We start from the raw sequence: 26,678 nt of genomic DNA, 5'->3' as shown, positions 1-26,678 counted from the left end.
TCCAGCTCTTACTGGGTGACCCATTGCTCCTGTGTTATGGGTCAAGTAAAAAATACAGGGGCTTTTTGCTACAGAGCACGTTTCATAACTGTAAACCCCTCTAATTTATCTTTTTTATAGGCTAAATAAAACCTCTTCATAAGCAAGTTCTTAATTGTTGGAGATCTTGTTATAACTTCACATACATTTTCATCTTCCGTCTCTAGACCTCATACATCCTTCACAATATGCCAGTTGGACAATGTAGTAATGATCCATTTGCCTCACTTAACTTGTGTCTGCTAATTAGATCAAGAGTCAGGGACTGGGGGGAGGTAAAAATCCAGGCTATTGGCCTCTGAGTAGCTCCTGGCTGGAGAATGGCTGCCTACCCAGCAAACGGGGCTCAAAGAGGCACAGATGGAGAGAGCTATAGAATAACAAATCTACAACTTCACTGAAGACCCCAAAACAGAGGCTAAATAAAAAAAAGTACCAGGACATTTAGAAAGGTTCAATGCAAATAAGAGAAGCTTCCAATGCACAGAAAAGAATGGGGACATTTTATCTTAGTTCCCCCCAGGGTGACAAGCAGAACAGTTATTTGCTGTATTCCATTCCGCCTGTATACAAGACCTGTCACCATCACTGAACAAAGAGGAAAGTCCAATCGACCATCATTGATCTCTTCATTAAACATGACAGCAGGATTTGGGGGCCGGCTGAGCAACGGTGTGGCAGCTTGGCCGTAGGAAGAGTCTTTCCCCAGTGGCAGCTACTCTCTGACGTACTCACCAATATTAATTGGAATGGGGTCACTCAGTTCTGGTGGAATTTTGACTAAGCAAAGAAGGATTTCAAATATTTCTTTTTTTCTTTTTTTTTGGATTCTTTTGTGTTTAGCTTTGTCTCTTAAAATAATAAAATAGATATAATGTATACATTATATATGATATCATATATTAGATATAATGTATGATATATGATATATATGTATAATACATATAATACATATAATATATGATATCATATATTATATATACATATCTAATATAATATATGATATCATATATTATGTTATATATACATATATAACATAATATATGATATATACACATATTATATATAATATATGACACAATAATATACAGGTAGTGCTCGACTTACGACCATGGTCGGGACTGCGGAACAGTCGTAACACGATTTGGTCGTAAGCTGAGTAGGCTATATGTACAGTTGGAATGGTGCAGGCATAGATGGTAGTGCTGCCAGAAGCTGGTCCGCACTGTCATATGCCCAGCTGGGCAACGTTTGCGCTGCCAGACGCGGAGGAGTCGTGGCTAGCGATTGTGGTCGTAAAGTCAAATGGTCGTAAGTTGCATAGGTCGTAAGTCGATCAATACCTGTATATCATATATAAAAATATATATCATATATTATATACAATAATATATAATGATAGTTCTGTCAACTTCTTCATCGCAGTTATAATCTGAACTCATTTCAGCCTTCTTGGGTTTGCTCTGGAGTTTGCGTCCATGTGCTTCCCATGCTCCCTGCGATGATCTTTCACCTGCATCCCAAGCTTTTGCTTACCATGCCCTACACAAGTTGGGTCCCTTTCTAGCTCCTACATCACCCCAGGTAAAACTGGCTATTTTCCATCAATAGGAAGAATGATGGAAACTGGGAGGCCAGGTCTCAACCAAAGTTACCTCTTCCCTGAGCCAAAATATTTTACAAATTGTGATTCTTACAGTTCTTACAGTCACTTTGAAATGGGGTCCAGGACTTTGTATTTTTAATAAGCATACCAGGTAACACTGGTATACATTGAAGTTCTAGAACCACTGCTATGTTAAATATGATCAGAAATGCAGGTTCAGATGTAAAGTCTTACGTAAAATACAATCTGTTGGCATGCTGGCAGATAATACAGCTCCAAAATATTAAAGAGTAATAATAATAAAAGAATAACTTGCATCAGTCTGAAAGTACTAAATTTTCTCTGTTTTTGGTGAAATTTTAAAATAAGAAAAACTGTTGTTTCTTGTTTAAAAAAAAAAAAAAACAAGAAAAATTATATTTGAACCCAGCATTTTTTCAACTTAACACTGTGCTAAGTAGAGAGGAAAGCATTACAAAGGTGGTTAAAATTTCTTCCTGGCCCTTTGGGCTGTTTTGGGATCACAGGAGTCCCGGTGGCTAGGGAGGAGTAACATGAAAGAGAGTAAGTAATGACATAGTAGTATCAGAATGTAGACAGAAGCTTGAATGCCCAAACCAGGGGTTTGGAGTCTAAAATGTACATATTATATAATCTGAGGGTTGCTCACCAGGGAACCAACATGATGCTTTTTTAAAGACAATGGTTCTTAATCCAGACTGGATATCAGAGTCACCCATACAGATTATTTGGACCCACACAGAGTCTGCTTAATCAAAATATCTGAGAGTGGGGTCTAGGCATATTTATTTTTATTTTTAACATTTCACAAATAAATTTGATACAAAGCCAAGGTTAAGAACTGTTTTAAGAACTCACCTCATTGGTCTTGTTGATCTGGACCCAGGAAGGGAAAGTAGGGAGAGGAAAATCAGGATACCCGACTAGAAGCACATGCAACATTTCTGAAGATCCCAATCAAACTTTTCTTGGGACCTACCAAAATCCTGTCTGCTGATTTGCTAACGGATCATGGGCTACATACAAACTCTAAATTAAGTCCCAGAGCTTTCTGGCCTCCATGCTGTGCTATTATATTGTAAAAATTCATCTGATAATTTGTCCCTTTTTAAAAGACATCTTGCCAGTGAAATCACTTCACTGTGAAACAGGGTGTCTCTTTGTTTCATTGTCTTTGGTTTTATAAAATCCTTTGGTATTTGTAAAGCACGCACATCTATTTTTCTTTTTCCACATCAACACGGCCTGCTTAACAAGGGAGTCTAATTAAAAACTTGATTTAAAGAACAAATGGTGGGGCTACTCACAGCCTGAAGCTGAAGAATCAGGTCATTTTTTTCCTGAGTGAGGGAGACTTGCTTTGCTTTCAGTTCCTCCTTCTGAAACTCTGATTTCTCCAAGGCTTTCTGCAATTGTGCAGACTCTTCCTTCAGTCTAGTTATTTCTTCTCCTACTTCTGAAGATTTAATAAGAGGCTTGATCTTGAAGAATAGCCTCATCCAGGGCCAGTTCTTCACAGCCATGAAAGCTCTTATGTTCCACTGGATCAAAGTAAGTGCATCCCTAAATCAAGAGAGAAGAAAGAAAAGCAAGTTAGCCTAGACTATAGGAGAATTAGTTCCCAAGTTAAGATTCTCAATAAACACATCTTTTTTAGGAGTCATAAAACATTCTTACCAGTCTTCAAAGCACTTTTATATCTAGATTGTCATTTGATTCTGACAAAACCCTCCAAGGGATATCTGGGGTTACCAATATTATGGACTAGATATCTTAAAAATGTTCCCACCACAAACATTCTTTGAATTAGAGCTGAGGCTAAAGAGAGTAAGACATATAGAAAGCAAGAAAAACTTGAACAATAAGTGAATACATGCATAGCTTGGCCGTCTTTATGGAAGGAGGGAACCAGTCTTGGTATTGTAAGAGTTTGTATTTTCATATTCACATGAATAAAAAGGTAAGGCAGAAACCTTCAAAGAATCTTGCCCATAATAAAAGGAGGAATGAAAAAACAACCCCACCAGCAAAGAGAGATATCAAATTAAAGTACATCTGATTCGGTATGAGTGAAGACAAATCCTACTTCAGATTTTTTAATGGTCCAGTACCACTGAAGTATTTAAGGTTTAAATTATACTGCCTGAATGGTACAGAAGTATACAAGAAATGAGCACAGTGATTTTTTTTACACTAATAATAAATACCTTTTGGATCCTTAGGGTAGGAAAATACAAAATTACATTGAAAAAAATATATCTTAAAACCAAGCACCAGAAATTCTCCTAGATAAGGGCCCCTGAAGAGGGCTTACAATCCAAAGTTACAAAACACATACAGAAAAAATTGATCATCAATGAAGTTGAGCACATATAATAAAAAGTTTGATGAAATCCTCGAGATTTTCAGATAATTTAATTATCTGGAGACTATCAAATAATTATGTTAAAAATTATTAAAGTATAAAGGAAAGAACTTTAGAAACAATGAACCATATGATAAAAGGACACACCGACTTGAAAGAAGACCAAATAAAATGTCTAAAACTAAAAAAATAACAATTGAAATCAAATACTCAGTGGAAAAATTAAGCAGGTTATTAGACACACTGGAAAAAAAACAAACTAGTGAATTAAGGAAAGAATAAGCTCCCACAGCTCCAGACTCCAGGATGGCCCTTACAACCTCAGGTTCCAGGCCTGCCCCAGTGCCAGGCCAGACATGCAGCCTCAGACTGCAAGCCTAACCCCAATGATCCAGGCTTCAGGACCATCCCATTAATCAGTTCAGTCCCCACAGACCAGGCTTCAGACTTGTCTCCATGGACCCAGTTAATAAGGGTGTTCCAGTAGATGCTAACCAAAGACATAAATCTCATGGCCCTAGGATCCAGACATACTCTGACTAGGTCCACTACCATAGACTTAGACGCCAAGGCCTGCCCATGTGGGTCCAAGCTCTGGTGTATACAGCCTCCAGGATAATCTTCATGGACCCAGGACTGAAACTGCCACGGAAGGGATGTATTCTCTCCCCATGTCCACAAGGGGGCATAGTTTCAAAGGCAAGAACTTCCCAGCACCATACCTCCACCCACATCTCCATCTCGGAGATTAAAGGTCTTTGTTTAACTTTCGCATGTGCAGGGTGATAAGCAAAGATCAGTCACTCCAGCAGATGTTTAAACGAACTTTTATAGGACAGAAAACTTGAATAGGGTGGGAATATCTCCCAGGTTAAAAGTCCCCTTCTCTATCATCTGGGCAGACTCCATTACTGGACCCCCTTCCATGACAGCATGGAAACTCACTCTCTCTCTATTTCTGTCTCCTTTTTTTTTTTTCTCTCTCTCTCTGCCTAAATAAATCACTTTCTGTAAAACTCTTTGGAGTTCAATATTTACTTAATCACTCACTATGCCTGGCGGGGTCCTCTCCCCTATTCTTGAGTGAAGGACCAAGGGCCTGGAAGAAAACAGCCCACTAGGGAAAAACTAAGCCCATTGTCTGCAATCCAGTCACACAACCAGGCCATCATGCCCCAAGACTCACCAGTGGACCCTACCAGCTGAACAGCCAAGAATCTCTGACCAAGCTTACTGAAGAAGAGCTTTTCCTGTTGAAGCCAGCCTATAAAAACTGAAAGACGTAGTATTTCAAATGCACAAACACTAATGTAACGCCACAAGGATCATGAATAATAATTTTAAAATGATGCCACCAAAGGGAAAAAAATATGACACACTCCTTAAAAAATGGAGCTCTACAAAGTAACAAAATCAGGCACTGGAGAAGTAATAAATTACAGTTTTCTGAAACAAATACACAATCAAAATGGACATCTGGAGCAGTTAGAAACAAAGCCCTACAATGTCTAGCCAGGTTGTCTGGAGAAGGTCTTTTCCAGTCAAAGCCAGTTCATAAATATGGAGGAGGGTGGCTGCTGTTTCTTCAAATGTACAGACACATATGCAAAGCTACAATAAACATGAAAAATCAGGAACACAGAACAAAATAAAAAGAATGAAATAAATCTCTAATAACCAATCCTAAGTGGAGATCTACGAATTGCTGACAAAGAATTCAAAACAATGAACTTTAAAAAAAAAAAAAAAAAAACTTAGTGAACTACTAGAAAAAAACTAGACAAAGTCAGAAAAATAATATACGAACAAAAGGGGAATTTCAACAAGGAAATAAAAACCATTAAAAAGAATGACAAAGAAATTCTGGAATTTAAGAAAACAATGACTGGATTGAAAAGTTCCATGTAAAGTATAAATGCAATCAACAGGAAGAATCAGTGAGCTCAAGGGCAGGTCTTTGAAATTACTCATTTAGAGGAACAAAAAGGAAAAACAAATGAAAAGAGTGAAGAATGCCTGCAGTATTTATAGGATATCATGAAGCTTACTGGTATACACCTTACATGAGTCAAAAAAGGAGCAGAGAAAGAACTTTTAAATATGGAGAGGAAAACAAACATCTAGATTCATCATGCCCAAAGAAACCCAAGTAGATCAAATATAAAGAGAGCTTCACCAGTGCACATTATAATGAAACCCTCAAAAGTCAAAGACAGAATTTTGAATGAAGCAAAACAAAAGCACCTTGTCACATATAATGAAACCCTCATGAGACCATGAACAGATTTCTTAGCCAAAAACCTTGCAGACCAGGAGACAGTGGTATGATATAATCAAAGTGCTAAAAGAAAATAAAACCAAGAACCACCAATCAGAAATACTGTATCCAGCAAGGCTATCCTTCAGAAATGGAGAGATAAAGACTGCCACACAAACATAAGCTGTGGGAGTTTATCATTACTACCTGCCTTACAAGGAATGCTAAAGGGGGTTCTTCAAGTTGAAACAAAAGGAGGCTAACTAATTACATGAAAATATATAAAAGTGTAGAACTCACTGAAAAGAATATAGTCAAATTCAGAATGATACTGTAATAATGGGGCATAAACCACCTTTATTTTAAAATAAAAGCTAATGTACAAAATTATTTAAAATTACTATAACTGCAATAACTGATTAATAGACACACAATATTAAAAATATTAAAGAGTGACATAAATAACATAAAATATGGGGACAAGAGAAGTTAAAGTTGAGAGTTTTTATATGTAGTTGAAGTTAAACTATTGCCAGCTTAAAATAAGGTGTCAGCTTAAGACAAACATGTAACTACAAGATGTTTTATGTAAGCCTCATGGTAACCACAAAGAAAAATCTTCTAGTAAATACACAAAAGATTAAGAGAAAGAAATAAATACCTAGCATTACAAACTATTATCACATCACAAAGGAAATCAGAAAGAAACAATTTTAAAAAGTCAGAAAACAATTTAAAAATGGCAGTAAGTCCTTATCTATTAACATTTACTTTAAATATAAATGAAATAAGTTCCCCAATCAAAAGACAGAGAGGCTGAATGAATAGAAAAACCAAACCCAACTACACACTGCCAACAAGAGACATACTTTAGCTTTGAGAACATACACAGATTAAAAGTGAAGAAATGGAAAAAGGTATTCCAGGCAAATGGAAACTGAAAAAGATCAGGGATAGCTATAGTTATATCAGACGAAATAGATATAAGTCAAAAACTGTATCAAGAGATAAAGAAAGTTATTACATAATGACAAATGGGTCAATTCATCAAGATGATATAAATATCTCTATATTTGACAAGATTTAACATCCATCCATTATAAAAATTTTCAACAATGTAGGTATAGAAAAGAGGCACCTCAACATAATAAAAGCCATATATGACAAGCCCACAGCTAACAGCATACTTAATGGTGAAAAACTGAAAGGTTTTCTTCCAAGGTCAGGAACAAGACAAGAATGACCACTCTCAAAACTTTTTTTCAATATAGTACTGAAAGTCCTAGCCAGAGTAATTAGCAAAAAGAGGAAACTAAAGCCATTAAACTCAGAAACAAATAATTTAAACTATCTCATACAGAAAGCCCTAAAGACTACCAAAAAAATGGAATTCATACATTTGTAAGGTTACAGGACAAAAAAATCAACATAAAAAGTTAGTAACATTTCTACATACTAACAATGGACTAGCCAAAAAAGAAGTCAATTTATAATAGCATCAAAAAATAAAATAAAATAAAATACATGGGAATAACCCTTAAATAGGAGGTAAAAGATCTGCATGTTGAAAACTATAAAACATTGATGAAAGAAATTGAAGACACAAACAAATGCAAAAATACCCTGTGTTCATGAATTGGAAGAACACAGGATATTTTTGGTTAAAAGTTCATAGTCCCCAAAGTGATCTACAGATTCAATGCAACCCCTTTCAAAAGTACAGTGGCATTTTTTACGGAACTAGGAAAATATTCCTAAAATTTGTATGGAACCACAAAAGACCACAAATAGCCTAAACAGAAGAAACAAAGCTGGAAGAACCATATTACCTAATTTCAAAATATGCTATAAAGCTATAGCAATCAAAACAGCATGGTATTAGCATAAAAACAAACATACAGACCAATGGAACAGGGCAGATAACCCAGAAATTAATCTATGCATTACGGTCAATTGACCTTCAATAAAGTTGCTGAAACACACAATATGGAAAGGGCAGTCTCTTCAACAAATGGTGTTAGTAAATTAGATATCCACATGCAGAAGAATAAGTGAATCTTCATCTCATACCATACACAAATAGAAGCTCAAAATGAACTAAAGACTTAAATGTAAGATCTGAAACTGTAAAATTACCAGAAGAAAACTTGGAGAAAAAGCTTCTTGACATTGGTTTTGGCAATTTTTTAAAAATGTGACCCCAAAATCAAAGGCAACACAAGTGAAAATAGGCAATAGGATTACATCAAACTTTGCACAGCAAAGGAAACAATCAACAAGGAGAAGACAACCTGTGAAATGGGAGAAAATATTTGCAAACTATACATGCAATAAAGGGGTAATATTCAAAATATATAAGGAATTCAACTCTATAGCATGAAAACAAATAACCCCATTAAAAATCAGCAATGAACCTGATAGACATTTCTTGAAAGACTACAAATGGCCAATGATATATGAAAAAAATGTTCAACATCACTAATTATCAGGGAAATACCAATCAAAACCATAATGAGATATCACCTTACACCTGTTAGAATAGCTACTAATAAAGACAAAAGATAAGTGTTGGCAAGTATGTGGAAAAAATGGAGCCCTTGTACACTGTTGATGGAAATGTAAATTGGTATAGCCATTATGGAAAACAGTTTGAAGAAAAATGCTTAATAAAATACTAATGAAATTATTATTTTGAAGAGATATCTGCATTACCATGTTCATTGTACTATTATTCACAATAGCCAAGATGTGGAATCAACTTAAGTATTTATTGACAAATAAATAAATGAAATGTGGCATCTGTATACAATGGAATATTATTCAACCTTAAAAAAGAAAACATTGTCATTTGTGACAATATGGGTTAACCTGGAGGACATTATGCTAAGTATAATAAGCCAGGCACAGAAAGACAAATACAGCATGATCTCACTCATACATGGGATATTAAAAAAGCCAAACTCACAGAGATAGAGAGTAGAATAGTGGTTACCAGAAGCCAGGGCATGGGGAAAATGAGGAGCTGTTGTTCAAAGGACATAACACTTCAGTTATGCAGGATGAGTAAGTTCTGAGGATCTAATATACAGTATGTTACTAATACTGTATCGTATACTGGAAATCTGCTAAGAGAGTAGCTCTTAAGTGTTCTCACCACATGTGCGCGGGCATGCACGCACACACACACACACAAACACACATACACACATGACAGATAATTTTGTGAGGTGATAATTAGCTTGATCATGGTAATCATTTCACAATACATACATCTATCAAAACATCAGATATACACCATAAATACATACAGCTTTTGTCAATTATAACTGAATAAAGTTGAAAAGGGAAGAAGAATAAACACAAAGAAAGTAGAAGAAAGGAAAGAATAAAAATAAGATCAGAAATTAATGATCTAGAAAAAAATTTTAAGTGGTTTGTTAAATCCAGTAAATAAACATGTGGCATGAATGGTCCAGAAAAAGGAGAGAAGGCACAAGAAAAAAATACTAGGAGTGATAACACTCTAGAAATATAAATAATTTAGGATTATGCACTAGGAATAGAATTATAGATACAGTAGAAATTTAAAAATAATAAGGCCAGGTGTGGTGGCTCACATCTGTAATCCCAACACTTTAGGAGGCCAAGGCAGGCAGATCACTTGAGGCCAAGAGTTCCAAAGCAGCCTGACCAGAATGGTGAAACATTATCTCTACTAAAAATACAACAATTAGCTGGGTATGGAGGCACATGCCTGTAATCCCAGCTACTCAAGAGGCTGAGACACAAGAATCATTTCAACCAGGGAGGTGGAGGTTGCAGTGACCTGGTATCATGCCACTGCTCTCTAGCCTAGGCGATAGAGAGAGACTCTGTCTCAAAAATTAAATTAAATTAAATTAAAACTCTATCAAATTGAAAAACTCACAAGAATGTAAATTTTCTTTTTTAATAAAGCTTTCCTGCACTAATTCAAGAAGAAAATACCTCATTAGACATGTAACCAATAAATAAATGGAATCAAAATTATAAAACCTATCACAAAAGAACCACCAGATCCAGATGATTTTATAGGCCATGCCCACTAAAGATTCAAATATACGGTTATAAACTGGTTCATGTTTTGAAGAGACTAAACATTCTTCAACTGTTTTATGAGGGTAGGATAACCTTGATTCAAGTTCAGATAACATAGCAGATGAAAAGAAAATTACAGGACAATCTTATTCATGAATATTGATGTAAAAATCTCATGGTAATATTACAATCAAACCCATCAATGTATGAAAATACTTCTCAAGCAAAGTAAGTCTAACATTTTAAAAAATCTGTTAATACATTTCCACACATTTATAGATTAATTAAGAAAAACTAGGTGATTGTTTCAATAGATGTAGATAAATGATGAAGTCATTTCCTGATAAAAATGCTTAGCAAAACAAAATAGAAGCAATGTCCTTCATACAATAAGTCACATCTACAAAAAAAAATCTACAGAAAACATCATTCTTCAAAGAGAAATGATAACTTTCCTCAAAGTCAGAAATATGAAGACATTTGGGAAAAGTTTTTAAAGGCTGATATACCTCAAGTGGTGAGAACATGGGACAGGGGGACTCTCACACATTACTGGTGGAGAGTATGGTATATTGGAAACCAACTTGGCAACATCTTGCAAAGCTGAAGTTGTGTCTGACCTAGAACCTATTATTAATTCATCCTCTAGAGAAACTCCTCTCAAAATGTGTGCCTCAGACCAACTGCTGTCCACAAACTGTTACCAGAAAATGGAGTATTGTGAGTAATGATGGCCTCAAGAAACTCTTACAAATATGCATGGGAAGACATTTATAAAAATGTCACTGCAAAAGTTGGTAGCAAAAAAACAAAAAAGAAAAAAAGAAAAAAGGAAATAACAAATTTACTTAAGCTGGGAAATGGATAAATTATGATATATTCATTTAACAGAATACTATAGAGTAGTTAAAATCAATAATCTAGCCCTAGATTTATTAACAATGATACATTCCAAAGAATAATACTGAATATAAAAGACAAACTTCAGGACAATATATACAGAATATTATTTACGTGAAGACTAAGCACATGTAAAATCATGTCACATTTTAAGGATATCTGCATATCAAGTAAGTAAAGGTATAAAAACATACTTTTATATGATTTATATAGAAGACATGGAATGAGAAACACAAAGTCAGGATCTGAGAAGACAAAGGTAAGACTTGGATTACAGCGGAACTATATGGGGGCTTCAACTATGTATGTTTATTTTTTTAATGTTGTTAGCAATGACAGAAAAAAAATTGTTAAGAGTTCGCTGGGTGCCATGGCCCATGCCTATCATCTTTGCGTTTTGGGAGGCTGAGGCAAGAGGTTTTCTTGAGCCAGGAGTTTGAGATCAGCCTGGACAACATAGGGAGACCCTGTTTCTACAAAAAAAAAAAAGAGTAATAATAATAATGTTAATAATTGATATGCTTTCATGATGGCTCCATGAGTATGCATTATAATATTTTCTGTATTTTTATTTGCTGGAGATCTTTCAGAATAATCTCTAAAGTCACGATTTAGACAGAACGGATCATAAAGTCTTCACTTTAGACATGAAGAAAGTAAACGATGGAGAAATTAAGAATCTTACCCTACTTTACACAACTAGTCCTAGAAGCCATGTTCCCTGATCTCCAGACCCCCATACCACATTGAGAGTCAGAGAAGACCCTGAACAGTCATCTCTCTAATATCTTTAACATCACGATAAAATAAGCATTTTCTCTCAGGAAGAAACAGAATTAACAAACTGTCAATTAAACAAGTTATACCGAGATCTGCAGATCTCTCTTCAGAAGATAACATATGCTAAGGAAAAAGTAAATACAACTTCAGCATCCCTTGGTTCACTTCAGCATCTTCATCTCCCATTGTTTAGAGATTTTCCTAGCTTGCTTTCCATGATTCTATTAAAGAATAGATAAACATATGAAAAAATGCTCATCATCACTGGTCATTAGAGAAATGCAAATCAAAACCACATTGAGATACCATCTCATGCCAGTTAGAATGGCAATCATTAGAAAATCTGGAGACAACAGATGCTGGAGAGGATGTGGAGAAATAGGAACACTTTTACACTATTGGTGGGAGTGTAAATTAGTTCAACCATTGCGGAAGACAGTGTGGCGATTCCTCAAGGACCTAGAAATAGAAATTCCATATGACCCAGCAATCCCATTACTGGGTATACATCCAAAGGATTATAAATCGTTCTACTATAAGGACACATGCACACAAATGTTCATTGCAGCACTGTTTACAACAGCAAAGACCTGGAACCAACCCAAATGCCCATCGATGATAGACTGGACAGGGAAAATGTGGCACATATGCACCATGGAATATTATGCAGCCATCAAAAATGATGAGTTCATGTCCTTTGTAGGGACATGGATGAACCTGGAAACCATCATCCTCAGCAAATTGACAAGAACAGAAAATCAGACACATGTTCTCACTCATAGGCGGGTGTTGAACAATGAGAACACATGGACACAGAGAGGGGAGCATCACACACTGAGGTCTGTAGGGGGGAAATAGGGGAGGGACGAGGGGTGGGGAATTGGGGAGAGATAGCATGGGGAGAAATGCCAGATATAGGTGATGGGGAGGAAGGCAGCAAATCACACTGCCATGTGTGTACCTATGCAACAATCTTGCATGTTCTTCACATGTACCCCAAAACCTAAAATGCAATTAAAAAAAAAAAGAATAGACAAAATCAATGCCTAAGAATGTCCAAGCATGGTGATAAATGTCCCTAGTGAACCTGCCTGAAATAAAGTAAGAAAGTTATGATTACATGTCAACAAGAGCCACAGTTTCTGACCCAGGGGAGGTAATAAAGGAGTCAGAACACCTTGGTCTTTGAAGCATACTTCCTTTCAGAGTTGGCTATGGGATATATGCAAACCTTTCCAGGTCGGCTTCTGATATAAATTGTGAGTCACACCACTGTCAGAGATCCAGACTTCTCAAAATACAAAGATCCTCCCAAAGGAAAGCCTGAAAGCACGGCAAGAAATATCTGAATTATGCTTATACTTGGTTAAATAGGGCAATAAAATCCCTTTGCACTCTTTTTGTTATATCATGATTTAAAAATGTTTGGCCAGGCTGGTGGCTCACACCTTTAATCCCAGCACTTTGCGGGGCTGACGTGGGTGGATCACGAAGTCAGGAATTCAAGACCAGCCTGGCCAACATGGCTAAACCTCATCTCTGCTAAAAATACAAAAAATTAGCCAGGTATGGTGATGGGTGCCTATAATCCCAGCTACTCTACTCAGGAACCTGAGGCAGAGAATTGCTTGAACCTGGGAGTCGGAGGTTGCAGTGAGCCAAGAGTTTGTCACCTCCCTCCAGCCTGGGCAACAGAGCGAAACTCTGTCTCAATTAATCAATCAATCAATCAATATGTTTAAGACCCAGCCTAAGCAGAGGAAGCAGCTCTTGCCTGCTATAAGGAAATGAGATTAGGTTGTACTGGTTGAAGCACACTATTACCCTAGCAGTGGGGGTGCAGGGTGGGCATATAATACCTTTCTTCTAGAATCTTCTGGAATTTGATTCGCATCAGTTTGCCCTGTGCTCTGGCTTGGAACAATGTGAAGACTTTAGCCAGTCTTTCATCTCTCATTGCTTCCAGTTGGCCCAGAAACCCAGCTTTAAAAAATACCTAAAAGAAAAGTCAGATGTTAGCTCCACTCATAATGGGTATTCAGCAAAGGTCTATTGATCCTGTGAACAACTTTTGTGTTCCTAGGGATAAATATATCAATTCTATTTCTTGTTAAATTTATTTAATGTGTAAAATCTACTTCCTAGAAAGTTTGATTTTACAAATCTAAAATGTACAAAAGACTTTTTATTAAATTGTGGTTCTACTGTTTGCTTAAGAACTTAAACTATTTTTCTGCTTATTTCTTTCCCTTTTGTCTTGATTGCTCAGGGGACCTGGCTTAAGTTTTAAGATGGGATCAGGCATGCAGCGCTCCAAAGTACCAGGTATGGTTCTGCAAACATTTTCTGCAAAGGATCGGATAGCAAATATTTTTAGGCTTCAAGGGCTACATACAATCTCTGTAGGATATTCTTGCTGTTTAAACAAACATGAACCATGTAAAGCCATTTTTGGCTAGTAGGCCATTTAAAAAAAAATAGTCCATAGATATGGCTCTTGGGCCATAGTTTGCTGACCTCTGTTCTAGAGTAAGGCACTTTTGTCTGGGCATCAAATAATCCACAAAAGTATTTTTTCAAGAATAATTACTAAGAAACAAGGTGAAATGAGTGAGGTGCCTAAGGCACACATTTTATGGAGACACCCAGTGTGAGAGTGTCCTGAGAGTGTGTGCCTCTCCGCCTCACTTGCTCAACCCTGAGAATAAGAGCCTCCTTGAAATTTGTGCCTTAGGAGCTTCACTTGCCTCATGTCAATCTTGGCCCAGATGAATAGTATACAGCAAAAATAACTAAACACACCAGGAAGGCATTGTCAGTGAAAATCAGCAGAAACAATAAACAACAGAAACTGACTCTCAAGTTACTCAAAATATGGGAGTCACCATTTTATAACCATATCCTACAGAGTTCTAATTCTATGAGTTCTTTATCCTAAATTTTCCAACTCTCGTTCAAATAATTTGTTTCTTATATGGATGTCATTAGGAACAAACTGATACTGACTGCCAGATAAGACCAAACCTATTAATTAGTTAGAAGTTTCTCAAAATATGTGGGTCATGCCAAGATCATCTAAGATGAAGTAGAATTTAAGAAATTACATTTAAGGAAGTTGGTTTTGGATTAATTGTTTGATAGTGGGTTAACACTGAAGTTTTAAATTACTCAAATAGTCTTCTAGTAATTAGTCCCTAAAAGGATACTGTGGATGAATCAGTTCACACACAGACAAGCCATTAGCTCCAGCAAGTTGATTTACCTTTTTCTACCTCTGATATATACATGTCTTCTCATACCATCAAGTTGATTCAGTATTTTATATCTTGGCAGAAATTTGCTTAGATGACTAATTATTTAAATTTAAATGTAGTCAAAACTGAGGTTTAAAAAACATTGAATTTTTTTTCTCAAACAGCACTGAAGTTTTCACCTTCAGCTGAGATCTATTTGTGATATTTGTGGTCATGAGCGCTGAAGAATGCTTTATTAATTGAATGTTCGCAGGTATTTTAAGATACACACATTCATCTCTAAATGCATTCTTTGCAGTTTTCTGGTTACCTTAGTGATTCCAAATCGGTACTGGGAGTGGTCTATCTCCAAGGAGCCAAGTAACTCTTCGGCTGCTTTTCTGCTGCTCATAAACTTGCGCTTTGGAAAGGTCCTCGGATTCAGGATGCAGTACCTAATTTAAAACAAAGAAAAAATCCTGGGGTTGGAAAATCCTATTATTCAAGTAAAGACGAATCTTAGACAAATGAGGTGAAAGGAGATATAGATTTTTATCTGTTCCTAATATGTTCAATTTTCACAAGATTCTTAGTAACAATAATGAGGGTACAAGCAATAATCTCTTGCATTGGTATAATAGTTTGTACTTTTCATACTGTTGAAAAGGCAACCTCATTTGACTGATTGCTCAATTTAGGTGGTGGCAGGAGTAGGGGGGATTGGAAGAGGAAAGAGAGGGAGGGGGAAAGCATAAGTATCTCCACTGTATGGATAAGGAAATGGAAAAGCAGAGTCATTAAATGTCTTTTCCAGGATTCTTTGACCCTGTTGGTGAGTTGGTGGAAAACAAGAAATATGCCTCTTAATTCTAAAGTAAGAAATATGTCCCTTTTTACTCCACCAGACTTTGCTCAGATTGACTTGATGACCTACAATTTAAACTTCTAGAATCCAGGAAATAGAAAAGATGCTGCTCCTGCCTCCTGCCATATACCTGCAGGCTTGCATCCTTTCAGGGGCTTGCTAATAAAGCCACAGCCTGTTTGGATGGCAGCTACGATTAAGTATACACAACATTTCAGAGACTCAATTCAGCTTCCATATGTTTCTTCTGTATATATTTCTTCTATATGTGGGTCTATTATCTGTTAATAGAGATTTAAGGATATTACAGTTACATGGATGTTGGATTTAAGGGAAAAAATAATGGAACTCTGTCATTATATATCTTACCACCACCAAAACACATCGATTTCTAGTCTGGAGGACATCAACCAAACAAATAATGCATGCCTAAACATGCGGAAGGGGAGGAAAACAAAATGAGCAGCCTCTGGCTTCTGGGATCCTGGAATGAATGTTTACCTTTGTTTAAAATCAGCATACGGCAGTCGGTTTGGAAAACCTTCACGGCATATCCTAATCCCTTCCAAGACGCCATTACAGCGCAACTGCTGCAGAACCAAGTAAGGGTCCAGTACACCTGGAAAAAATGGGTCATGGTGGATCTGTGCCTAAAAAAATTATTAGCCCAGATTTTGTACCAATTGCTGCATCTTGAGTTAAAAAGAAATAGTCTGAACTGGATATTTTCTACATGATAGGTCAGAGGAGTTTACTCACTTATGGCCTGATAATACTCACGGTAATCATCCTATTATGTAGGCATCTCCAAAAATGATTTGCCTAAAATTCCTTTACCATGGAACAAGCTCCTTAATTCACAGTTAGATGAGACGTTTATAAGCAAATATTTTTGGAAGGCAAAAAGATTACATTTTTTTTTGCTAGAATGTAAATGGCTGGTCTCATATTCATTTTCCAACCAAAACCAGCTTAGAAAGGGTGGTAAGAACACAAAAGAGAACTGTCATCTCCGTGCAGGGAGGGGAATGGGATAAGAAAGAAGGGAAGATGGACATAACCACACATTCTGTTTACAATTTTGCTTAGGAAGGACTTGTCCACATCCCAGACTTCATTCTCCCCTTATTTTCGTGAGAGGGTCTAAGTTCTATTCTGTAGTATAAAGCATCCTTCTGTCACCTTCTCATTCATCAAAAGAAGCTCTCCTGCAGCTGTCAGCTGCAATCTCCAATAGGAGCCTTTGAAAAATCATCCAAGAAGCCACTGTCCCTGCCCTCAGTGAGTCTTCTGAAAGAAGCCAAGGACCACATCTCCTAACACAAATTCCTACTAAGGTATTACATGAAAAATGAAAAAAAAAAAAACGAAAAAACAAAAAAACAGAAAGGACTCTATGCCCAAGGTCACAGTAATAAACTTAAACCATATACCTATATGTCTATACTCGAATTCCATTCACAGACAGAAACAGATAATCTATAAGAAGCGACAAGTTGGCCAGGCACAGCAGCTCATTACAGTAATCACAGGACTTTGGGAGGTTGAGGTGGGCAGGTCACTTGAGGCCAGGAGTTCGAGACCAGACTGACCAACATGGTGAAACCCTGTCTCTACTAAAAATACAAAACTTAGCCAGGCATGATGGTACATACCTGTAGTCCCAGCTACTCAGGGGGCTGAGGCACAAGAATTGCTTGAACCCAGGAGGCAGAGGTTGTGGTGAGCCGAGATCATACCACTGCACTCCAGCCACTGCACTCTAGCCTCAGTGACAAAGCAAGACTCTGTCTAAAAGTGTTATTTTTTTTTTTAAAAAAAAGGGGGGTACAAGTAGTAGAATCCTATGACACCTTAACATCAAACTCATTCTCTTTAAGTGTATCGGAATAACTGTTCTGATTTCAGGCATCCCCAAACTACGGCCCCCTGAGGCCATTTATCTGGCCCCCCGCCACACTTCAGGAAGGGGCACCTCTTTCATTGGTGGTCAGTGAGAGGAGCACAGTATGTGGCGGCCCTCCAACGGTCTGAGGGACAGTGAACTGGCCCCCTGTGTAAAAAGTCTGGGGATGCCTGGATTAGATCATGAAGCTTTTCTTATGACTTTGTCTTATGACTTTAAGAAAAAAACCAAACCTGCTGAAATCCAAGTTGACTCGATGGGAAGCAACTCTAATAGGTAACAGAATTGCTCCAAAATAGAATGCAGCTAATTAGATTCCTTGCTAGATGGAAGCAGTGTCCCTAGACACATCCAGAAACCCAGCTGATAGGAAACAATGAGGCAAAAACATACAGCCATGAATGAACATGAAGTGTTTGTATTGCAAAAACTCAAACTGCAGCATCATTGTTTTGTATCACAGCCACTTGCCCAAAATAGGCCATCGACTGTCAGCATTGGAGTCCTAATTACAGGAGGTTAATAAAAACGCAACACACTATAGAACCTCAGAAATCAGAACCAGCAACATCTGGCTACGTATTACAAGGGTGGTTAGTGCTCTGAAGACATAGGGCTTGTCATATGCACTCCTTGGAGGCTGACAGCCTCCAAACAAAGCTCCAGAGAGGCCTATAATTCCAAAGAGATGTCTGGGAATCTTCAAGCTCATGAAGTAAGGAAGGTAATCTATGTAGTTAATTTTGGTAAAACCTTTGTTTGGGGAACTGAAAACATTTTTTTAAAAAATCACCATCATTTACCTATCACATCATCCCCCTACCACCATTCACTGCTCAAAAGATATCCACTGCCCAGAATTATATAACTAAAAAAAATGGATGCTATTAGACAGAGGGAAGAAGACGCTGGCATTGGCAAGGAGGACTAGAGGGTGTTATCACAATTAGAAATGGATTTAGGAACTGTCTTTATGGTCAATTTAGATAACTCAGACCAAATAACTTCCCTTATGTTGAAATATCTACCTTAATTCCCTAACTGATTATTCAATTCTTTTTTTTTATAGTTTGCCCTTGTAGACAATGGCATGGGAGCTGATCCATGTTGAGCATAAATTCAAGGAGGAATTTAAATAGTAATAGCAAACATTCTAATGTCCAATTGAGCCTGCTTTGTGAAATTCTTCTGTACTTTCATTTACAAGGCAATCTTGAGGAGGTTCCAAAGACCTCATTTTTAACATATTTTCATTTTTCTATACTAAATTCTAGCCCTATATAAAAGGCACCAATAAATATTTCTTAAAAAGATATTCAATATAGATAAAATCAAATCTATTTCCTAGCATGAATTACAAAGAAATCTAGTTCTTACCTGGCATTTTGTTCACATTGGGATTTATGCATCTCACGAAATGAGGTGTTGTTGATTTCAGATTAGTCATCAATTTATTCAGGTTTTCCTAAAATGGAGACCATAATAAACACAAAATCACTTTGCAAATCACTAAAAACCCTAATCCGCTTCACAAATGTCTCCAAATCTATCAACTTAATCTCACAGCCAAGACGTATTCTAACAGTAAAATAATGAATTCAATATTCTTTCCTGCCTACCAAATGCACATTACTTCTTTCCTATGGCAAGTCAATATTTACCTGACAGACATAGTTACATCATGAATCATCTCTACCTATTTTGAATTTGATAGCAATAACTTATGGCGGGACAATAAAATGACTCGAAAAAAGAAATTGTTTCTCAAGTTCTCTCTCCGTGGAAAACATTTGTATTAGGTCAGATTCTCTAGAAGCCAAACCTGAGATGGAAATTCTGGTTCAAGAGATTTATTTAGGGAGTGAAGAAAGCTTGGAAAAACAGAGGAAGAAAAAAGCATTTAATCAGACTCAGCTTTAGTCTGATCCTTACAAGCAAGAGCTGAAAACACAAATGCACCAGTTTCACCATAGGTGGTGCCCCCTTGAAGCAAGGGAGAGGCTAAAGTCTGGAGAGGAGGGCAGAGAGGCAGCATAGCTTCTCTTTGGCGAAGTCCAGTTCTGACAACTCGAGAGTTGTTATGAGCCAATATGCACATCAGCTGGAAGATGGGTGCAGGGACGATAAAGGGGATGTAGGTGGGAACCAACGGTGTCCTCTAAAGCCCTTGATAATAACAACATAAACTTCAACTTTTCCAACTTGCCAACTCCCAATATTTTATCCTTATTTGAAGATGTGAAATGTCACATCAATAATAACACATGCGGATTGTGAAGCAATTAATATATGAATAGATGCAATTAAAAATTACTTTATGCAGAGATGCAATCGTTTGGAATGAAGCTCCTTCCTTTCGTTTCTTCTCCCCAAATGGTACAGCTAGCAAAAAAACAAACAAACAAAAAACAAAGATGAAAACATGTAAAAAGCTCATTTTTGTCACATTATCATACCCCACTGATGGAAGCATAAGTTTACCAGAGTTCTAGAACAATATGGCAATATCTACCAAAAGCTTCAAAATATTTATGCCTTTTAATCACAAAATGTGTATTTTTACTGCTTTTCCTTAAGGATATAATCAGGCGATTGTGCATACTCATTGAAGTATTATTTAGTCATTGCAAAACAAGCAAAAATAAAATTAATCAACAAATGCACATTATAGGAGATTAATTTATGAGAGAATATGCATACAGTGAAACAGCTTTTAAAATGATGACATGGATCCGTATAACTTCTATGGAAGGATTTCTAGGATATTTGGAAAGAAAAAGTTACTTTACAAAGCCTAAATTTTATATTTGATGGTCCTAAGTGTGTATACATGTTTTTAAGTGCAGTTGTGTTATGGGTGACTATGAACATGAAAAATGTTGTGAGGCATAAATACCAAAATGTTAACCATTTGTTAGTCTATATGGGATTACAGATCATTTTCATGTTCTTTTTTCAGTTTTTCTATGTTGTCTCTGTTTTTTAGCAACATTCATGTATTTATTTCCATGATTTATTTTAAAAAATCTACTTCCATTTTCTTAAAGCAAAAAAACCTGTTCTAAGCCAACCAGCTTTACAAACATTTGAATAGGCTAACTCACTAAGATGTGCCACGCAACAGCAACAAAATCCATAGTCAAGTTGGAGAGAATGGGCTAGCTGTCAATAGGGAAAACTAATAAAACATTCTCTGTGCCTGAGTAGCAACTGTGCGGTGGCAGATGTCATGAAGTTTAATCACAAATGTTCTTTTGAAACACCCCAAGTCTCTAAGTGAAACACTTGACTTCTTTGTACTTCAGTTTCTCCGTCCATGAAAAGGGAATAACACTATCTTTCATTAATTTTTTATAAAGAATTTAACCCTGGTTTAAATTATTGGGATTCCCCAGGAGAAAGTATAGTATTACAAGCAATTTAATGTTTGGATCCGTCAGAAATGTGGAGGCAAGTATTTTCAAAGAGTGCTTAACGAATTACAAAAAAAAAAAAAAAAAAAAAAAAAAAGCCTTTCTGGACAAATCTTGTCTTGTAGTTCCAAAGAACACAGAACATACCCTGAAGAGTTAGAAGACGATTTCTCCTCTAATTCTCTGCCCAAACCATTCTCTGATCTCTTATGATCAGAGCATTACTCAACTGGGAGTCATAAGCTTATATGGCTACTATCAAACAGACTTCTCAGAGGTACTTTAGCAGCTATTAGAATCAGGGAAATGTACTGCATGAAGATTAGCCGGGTCCAGACGCAATAGCTTCCATCTCTTCTTGAGGCTGGCCCAGAGGATTTCAGGCATGTTCTAGAATTATGTTATCATGTGCTGATGAAGCCAGGAAGTGCTAAATTCTCTCACCATTCCCTATGTCAGATGGAAGAACCAATCAGCCTGAGAAGGGCCGGGAGTTAACATGCAGCTGGGTGTAAGATAACAGCAGGGTAAGCATGATCCAAAGTGAGAGTACACACCCCATTTAAAGAACAGTTGGTGTACTCTGCCACACTGTTGTCATGGGGAAATCAGAACCCAGGCTGGCTAGATTATCTATTTCCCCAGAATTTCCATTTTTTCAAAAGAAAATGGAAACTCAAATGTGTATGTGAAATCTGATTTTTTAGCTTTTGTGGACCAAACAAAACGTGTTTGAAGGCCAGTTTCTGCTCAAAGGCTGTCAATCTGTGACTTTTGCTGTAAGTAGTGGAGAGCTTCCCTCTGTATGTAGTTAGCATTTAATTCAGTGAGGCTGGTGTTAGCAACTTTGGCTTAGTATCTCCAAATCCATCATATGATGGTGCAGAAGTTTCTGTTTTATTTATTCCTGGGAGACAGTGAGTGGGATAGGCACTAAACTAGAAAACAGAAGTCCTTCTTTCTACCTAGCCTTTGCCATATAGTAGATTTGTAAAATCAGGGATGCTACTTAACATCTCTATCCTTATTCCTGTATAGATTTTACAAATCTACTACATGGCAAAGCCTAGGTAGAAAGACGAGACACTCTGCATATATCTTAAAGTGTCATGGTAAGCGGTAAAATAGGAACACTGGTAAACATAGAAACACTCTGTATATATCTTAAAGTGTCATAGTAAGAATTGACTAAGATAATGTATCTAACAGTACTTTGTAAATTACAAACTACTAAACAAGATTAGTTGTCAGAAGAGAATGCCTGCTAAACAGGCATTTGCTGCATGCTAGAGGCTACAGTTGGACAAGTCAGACATGATCCCTGCCGTCATGAAGCTTCTAATAACCCTAAGTGCGCAGAGTGCTATGAAAGAGAATATTCCAAGATACTTCAGTCTACATAGATAGATAGATAGATAGATAGATAGATAGATAGATAGATAGATATTGCACCCAAATTATTCATGAAAATATGTTTTTTGTTCTCCCTTTGCAGCTAGGTGAAGTAGAAGACAAAAGCAGGCCAGGAACAGATTTCTTGAATCTATCTCAGAGCATTAGTACCATCTCCCTGAAGAACCCCCAGCCCAAGGACAAAAAGACTAATAAGAGGGGATGACCCAGACCGCAGGGAACAGAAACATATCACAGGAAAGAAGCAAGAATTTTTGAAAAAGCTGAGGCAGCCATGGGTTCCATTCTGAGGCTGAAAAATCAAGGAAGTTTGTATGACTCACCACTGTCAGTACTCATGTAATTTTCAAAAAGCCTCGCCAGGAGTCTGTTGGAAGACTTCTGAAATACAGCTACCACTGTTTCATTAAGGAGATCTTTGTTCTTTTCAAGCCAACCACTGATGTTATAAGGTACCTTTGGAAAGGCATGCATTTCGGGTGACAAAAAGAAAAAAATTGCATAAGTTCATATAGAAGACCACATTACTTTTCTTTTTCTTTTTTTTCTTTTCTTTCTTTCTTTCTTTTTTTTTTTTTTTTTTTTTGAGACAGGGTCTTTTTCTGTTATCCAGGCTGGAATGCAGTGGCATGGTCACAGCTCACTCTAGCCTCAACCTCTTGGTCTCAGTTCATTGTTCCACCTCAGCCTCCAGAGTAGCTGGGACTATAGCCACATGCCACCATGCCTGGCTCATTTTTTTTTTTTGTATTTTTATTTATTTTGTATGTGTGTAGATAGGGTTTCGACATGTTGCTCAGTTTGGTCTCAAACTCCTAGGGCTCAAGCAATCCACCAACCTCAGCCTCCCAAAGTGCTGGGATTACAAGGAGCCACCATGCCCAGCCTGTGTATTACTTTGAAAAAAAATTACAAATTGTGTGGGTCCTTTCCCTTTAAATCGGTTTCATGTAACAGTACTGAAAAATACTCCAAAAGTCCATTGTGCAGTTCAGAAAGATTCTCAAGATTCTTACCATTAACATTGTCAATAGAAAGGAACAGACAGGAAGAGGAGAAGGGAGAGAGCTAGGGGAAGAAGTAGAAGAAAGAAGGAGGGAAAAGAAGGGGGAGAGCAACAGAGAAGAAGGAAGGACTGAATGGAATTTCACGTGGCTGGTCCTCAAAGGCAAGAATGCTGCAGTGACTGTCTCTGACACACAGTGAACACTCAAAAGAAAGCAAGCGATTATAATGCTATTTTACTGTATATATCATTATAATTAATATGCCAGTATATCAAAGAAGAGAACTGTAAACATAGCTGTGCACAGCTGGCAGGTCATTTTTAGGTTGAAGTATTATATTATCCTTTATAAGTTCTCTTTTTGCTCCACCCAGAATCATCCGCCAAAAGTAGAAATGCAGAAACAGGGGTATATACACTGGCGAGGAAATGAGGAGAGGCAGCGAGCTTCATTAGAAACTTTTTTTGGCCATAGTTTGGAGACCATTACTTCACATTGACTATTTCTTTATGGGAGAAAAAAAAAATCTTCAATAAAAAGATCAATTGAAATCACCCATTCACACAACGTTCAGTTAAAAGGAAGGACAAATGGGGGGAAACCATGACTTTGATTGTCTCCATCCCTTTCTGAAGCTGCCTTGCTTTGAGTTGAGGTGACAGAGTCCATTTGGAGATTTCTGACCTCTGTGCACATGGAAGGCTATTGTAGTTGGCCATTTCATTTCCTGAGTGCTAAAAAGCAACACTACCTTTTTTGTTGTGGAACTAAGATGTATTTTGTTCTTCTCTTCATTTCATCTAAACATTACTTAAATATTATCTAAGGACTTTGGCTGAGTGCACTTGAAACAAAGTCAGGAAAACTTAAGCCCGGGGGTCCAGAGGTAACTCACCACGCCTGCGTAATGGACAAGTTCAAAATGAGCTTCACATCTCTTCTTATCAGGCTTGGGCTTCTGGAGATGAACCGACTTTCCAAAATGGTTGTCGAAGAGTTTGGTCTTGAAAGTCAGGTCTGTAGCCTTAGGAAACATACACTCTTCTTCAAGGATGGAAAGGATGCCCATCGGCTGTTGAAGAGGCATAAGAGCAGCAGATTAAAAAAAAAAAAAAAGAAAATCTGCACTTTCAGTAGGGGGTCAGTATAAATTCTTTCCCAGGAACCTAATCAATTGACAAAGGAAAGAATATTCACTGCATAGAACTAGCAATCATCCATTCAACTAATATTAATTAAATATCTGCTACTTAATACCGATACATGTAGCCACTGGTGATTGATGTTACATGTATGTGAGCCACATACACTAAGTGCCTGTCCTCAGGGTGCATGCATTCTAATGGAGTGGCAGACAATAGGAAAGTAAACAAAGAAATAACTTTAAAAAAAATGACTTAGTTTATAGAAGTGCTCTGAAGAAAACATTCCAAGTAAAGAAATTGAGAATGACAGGAGGTGATCTCTTTTAGAAAGGGAGCTCTTTTAGATAGAGTCATCAGACAAGACACCTCTCCTAAATGAGAACAACAACCTGAGAAGATCTGTGCACAAGTATTCCAGGCAGAAAAATGAAGAATGCAAAGGCCCCGAGGCCAGAGCCTACTCAGCAAGTCTGAGGTCCTACCAGAGGTCAGTGTAAGCAGAACAAAGCTAGCTTGATGGAGCAAATGGTAATAGATAATGTCAAAGAGGTAAGTAGCAGCTGGATCTCAAAGGCCTTACAGTCTGTAGTAAGACAAGTGGCTTTTATTTTAAGTGTAATAGGAAGCCTTTGGGGACTTTTTAAATGAAGCGCTGTGATTTGATTTACGCTTAAAGAGGATCATTGGTTTAGAAAGTAGGGCTCATGGGCTCAGTCCTGCCTTCGGTCTGTATTGGAAAGCCAGTAAGCTAAGAATGGCTTCTACGTTTGTAAAGGGTTTTAAAAAGCAAGCAGGTTGGGTGAGGTGGCTCATACCTATAATCCCAGCATTTTGGGGAGGCTGAGGCGGGTGGATCACCTAAGGTCAGGAGTTCGAGACCAGCCTGGCTAACATGGTGAAACCCTGTCTCTACTAAAAATACAAATATTAGCTGGGAATGGTGGTGCATGCCTGTAATCTCTATTATTTGTGAGGCTGATGCAGAAGAATTGCTTGAACCCAGGAGGCAGAGGTTGCAATGAGCCAAGATTGTGCCACTGCCCTCCAGCCTTGACAACAGAGAGAGGATCCATCTCAAAAAACAATCACAATATGTTACTACAAATCTCATGACCTCCTTTAGCACAATTTTTCTCTAAAGAACCTTATAGTCTCTGTCATACCTTTGCCATCAACTTAGTTATTGAAGCACTGGAAGCAGCATGCAACAACATGTAAACAAAATGAGTGTGGCCACGCTCCCATAAAACTTGATTTACATAAACAGGCTGCAGCCTAGATTGGGTCCACAAAATCTGTTTGCTGACCCTTGGTCTAGCATACTGGTAGTGTTGGAGCTTATGAGAAGTCATTAGAAATTAAATATGCATTGAATTTAGAACTCGGTGCCAACTCGCTGATGGAGAGAATGTGGTGTGTAGGAAAATTTTATTGCATTTATACTGCACATAATTTTTTAAATGTATTTTTACATTTATTAGACTTCCAAATCCTTTGCTTGACTGCAAATTTCCTGAAGGCAAAAGCTATTTATAAGAAATGCTTACATTTTTCTACAGCATTTACGCAGAGTGTTACATACAGTAGTACAGTAAAAGGGCTAAAATTAAGGCCCAACATTCTGTGTGTCTTGACATGTGGGAATAACCAG

At 37.2% G+C, this 26,678-nt stretch overlaps 1 protein-coding gene across 1 annotated transcript in view; it reads right to left on the bottom strand.

Moving 5' to 3' along the window:
* Window positions 1–26,678, bottom strand: part of MYH15 (myosin heavy chain 15) — a 150,872-nt gene that overhangs the window by 67,599 nt on the left and 56,595 nt on the right. The window contains exons 15-22 of the mRNA XM_074404414.1: window positions 24,778–24,954; window positions 23,199–23,331; window positions 20,364–20,431; window positions 19,427–19,514; window positions 16,645–16,762; window positions 15,610–15,733; window positions 13,905–14,041; window positions 2,974–3,229 (exon numbers count right to left, since the gene is read on the bottom strand). Of these exons, the coding sequence (XP_074260515.1) occupies window positions 2,974–3,229; window positions 13,905–14,041; window positions 15,610–15,733; window positions 16,645–16,762; window positions 19,427–19,514; window positions 20,364–20,431; window positions 23,199–23,331; window positions 24,778–24,954 (1,101 nt within the window). The remainder of the gene's footprint in view (window positions 1–2,973; window positions 3,230–13,904; window positions 14,042–15,609; window positions 15,734–16,644; window positions 16,763–19,426; window positions 19,515–20,363; window positions 20,432–23,198; window positions 23,332–24,777; window positions 24,955–26,678) is intronic.

Source organism: Saimiri boliviensis, chromosome 8 (genome assembly GCF_048565385.1).
Source record: "Saimiri boliviensis isolate mSaiBol1 chromosome 8, mSaiBol1.pri, whole genome shotgun sequence".
NCBI classification, from domain to species: Eukaryota; Metazoa; Chordata; class Mammalia; order Primates; family Cebidae; genus Saimiri; species Saimiri boliviensis.
Note: the sequence above shows the minus strand (reverse complement) of the source record. Positions and strands in the feature narration are given on the sequence as shown.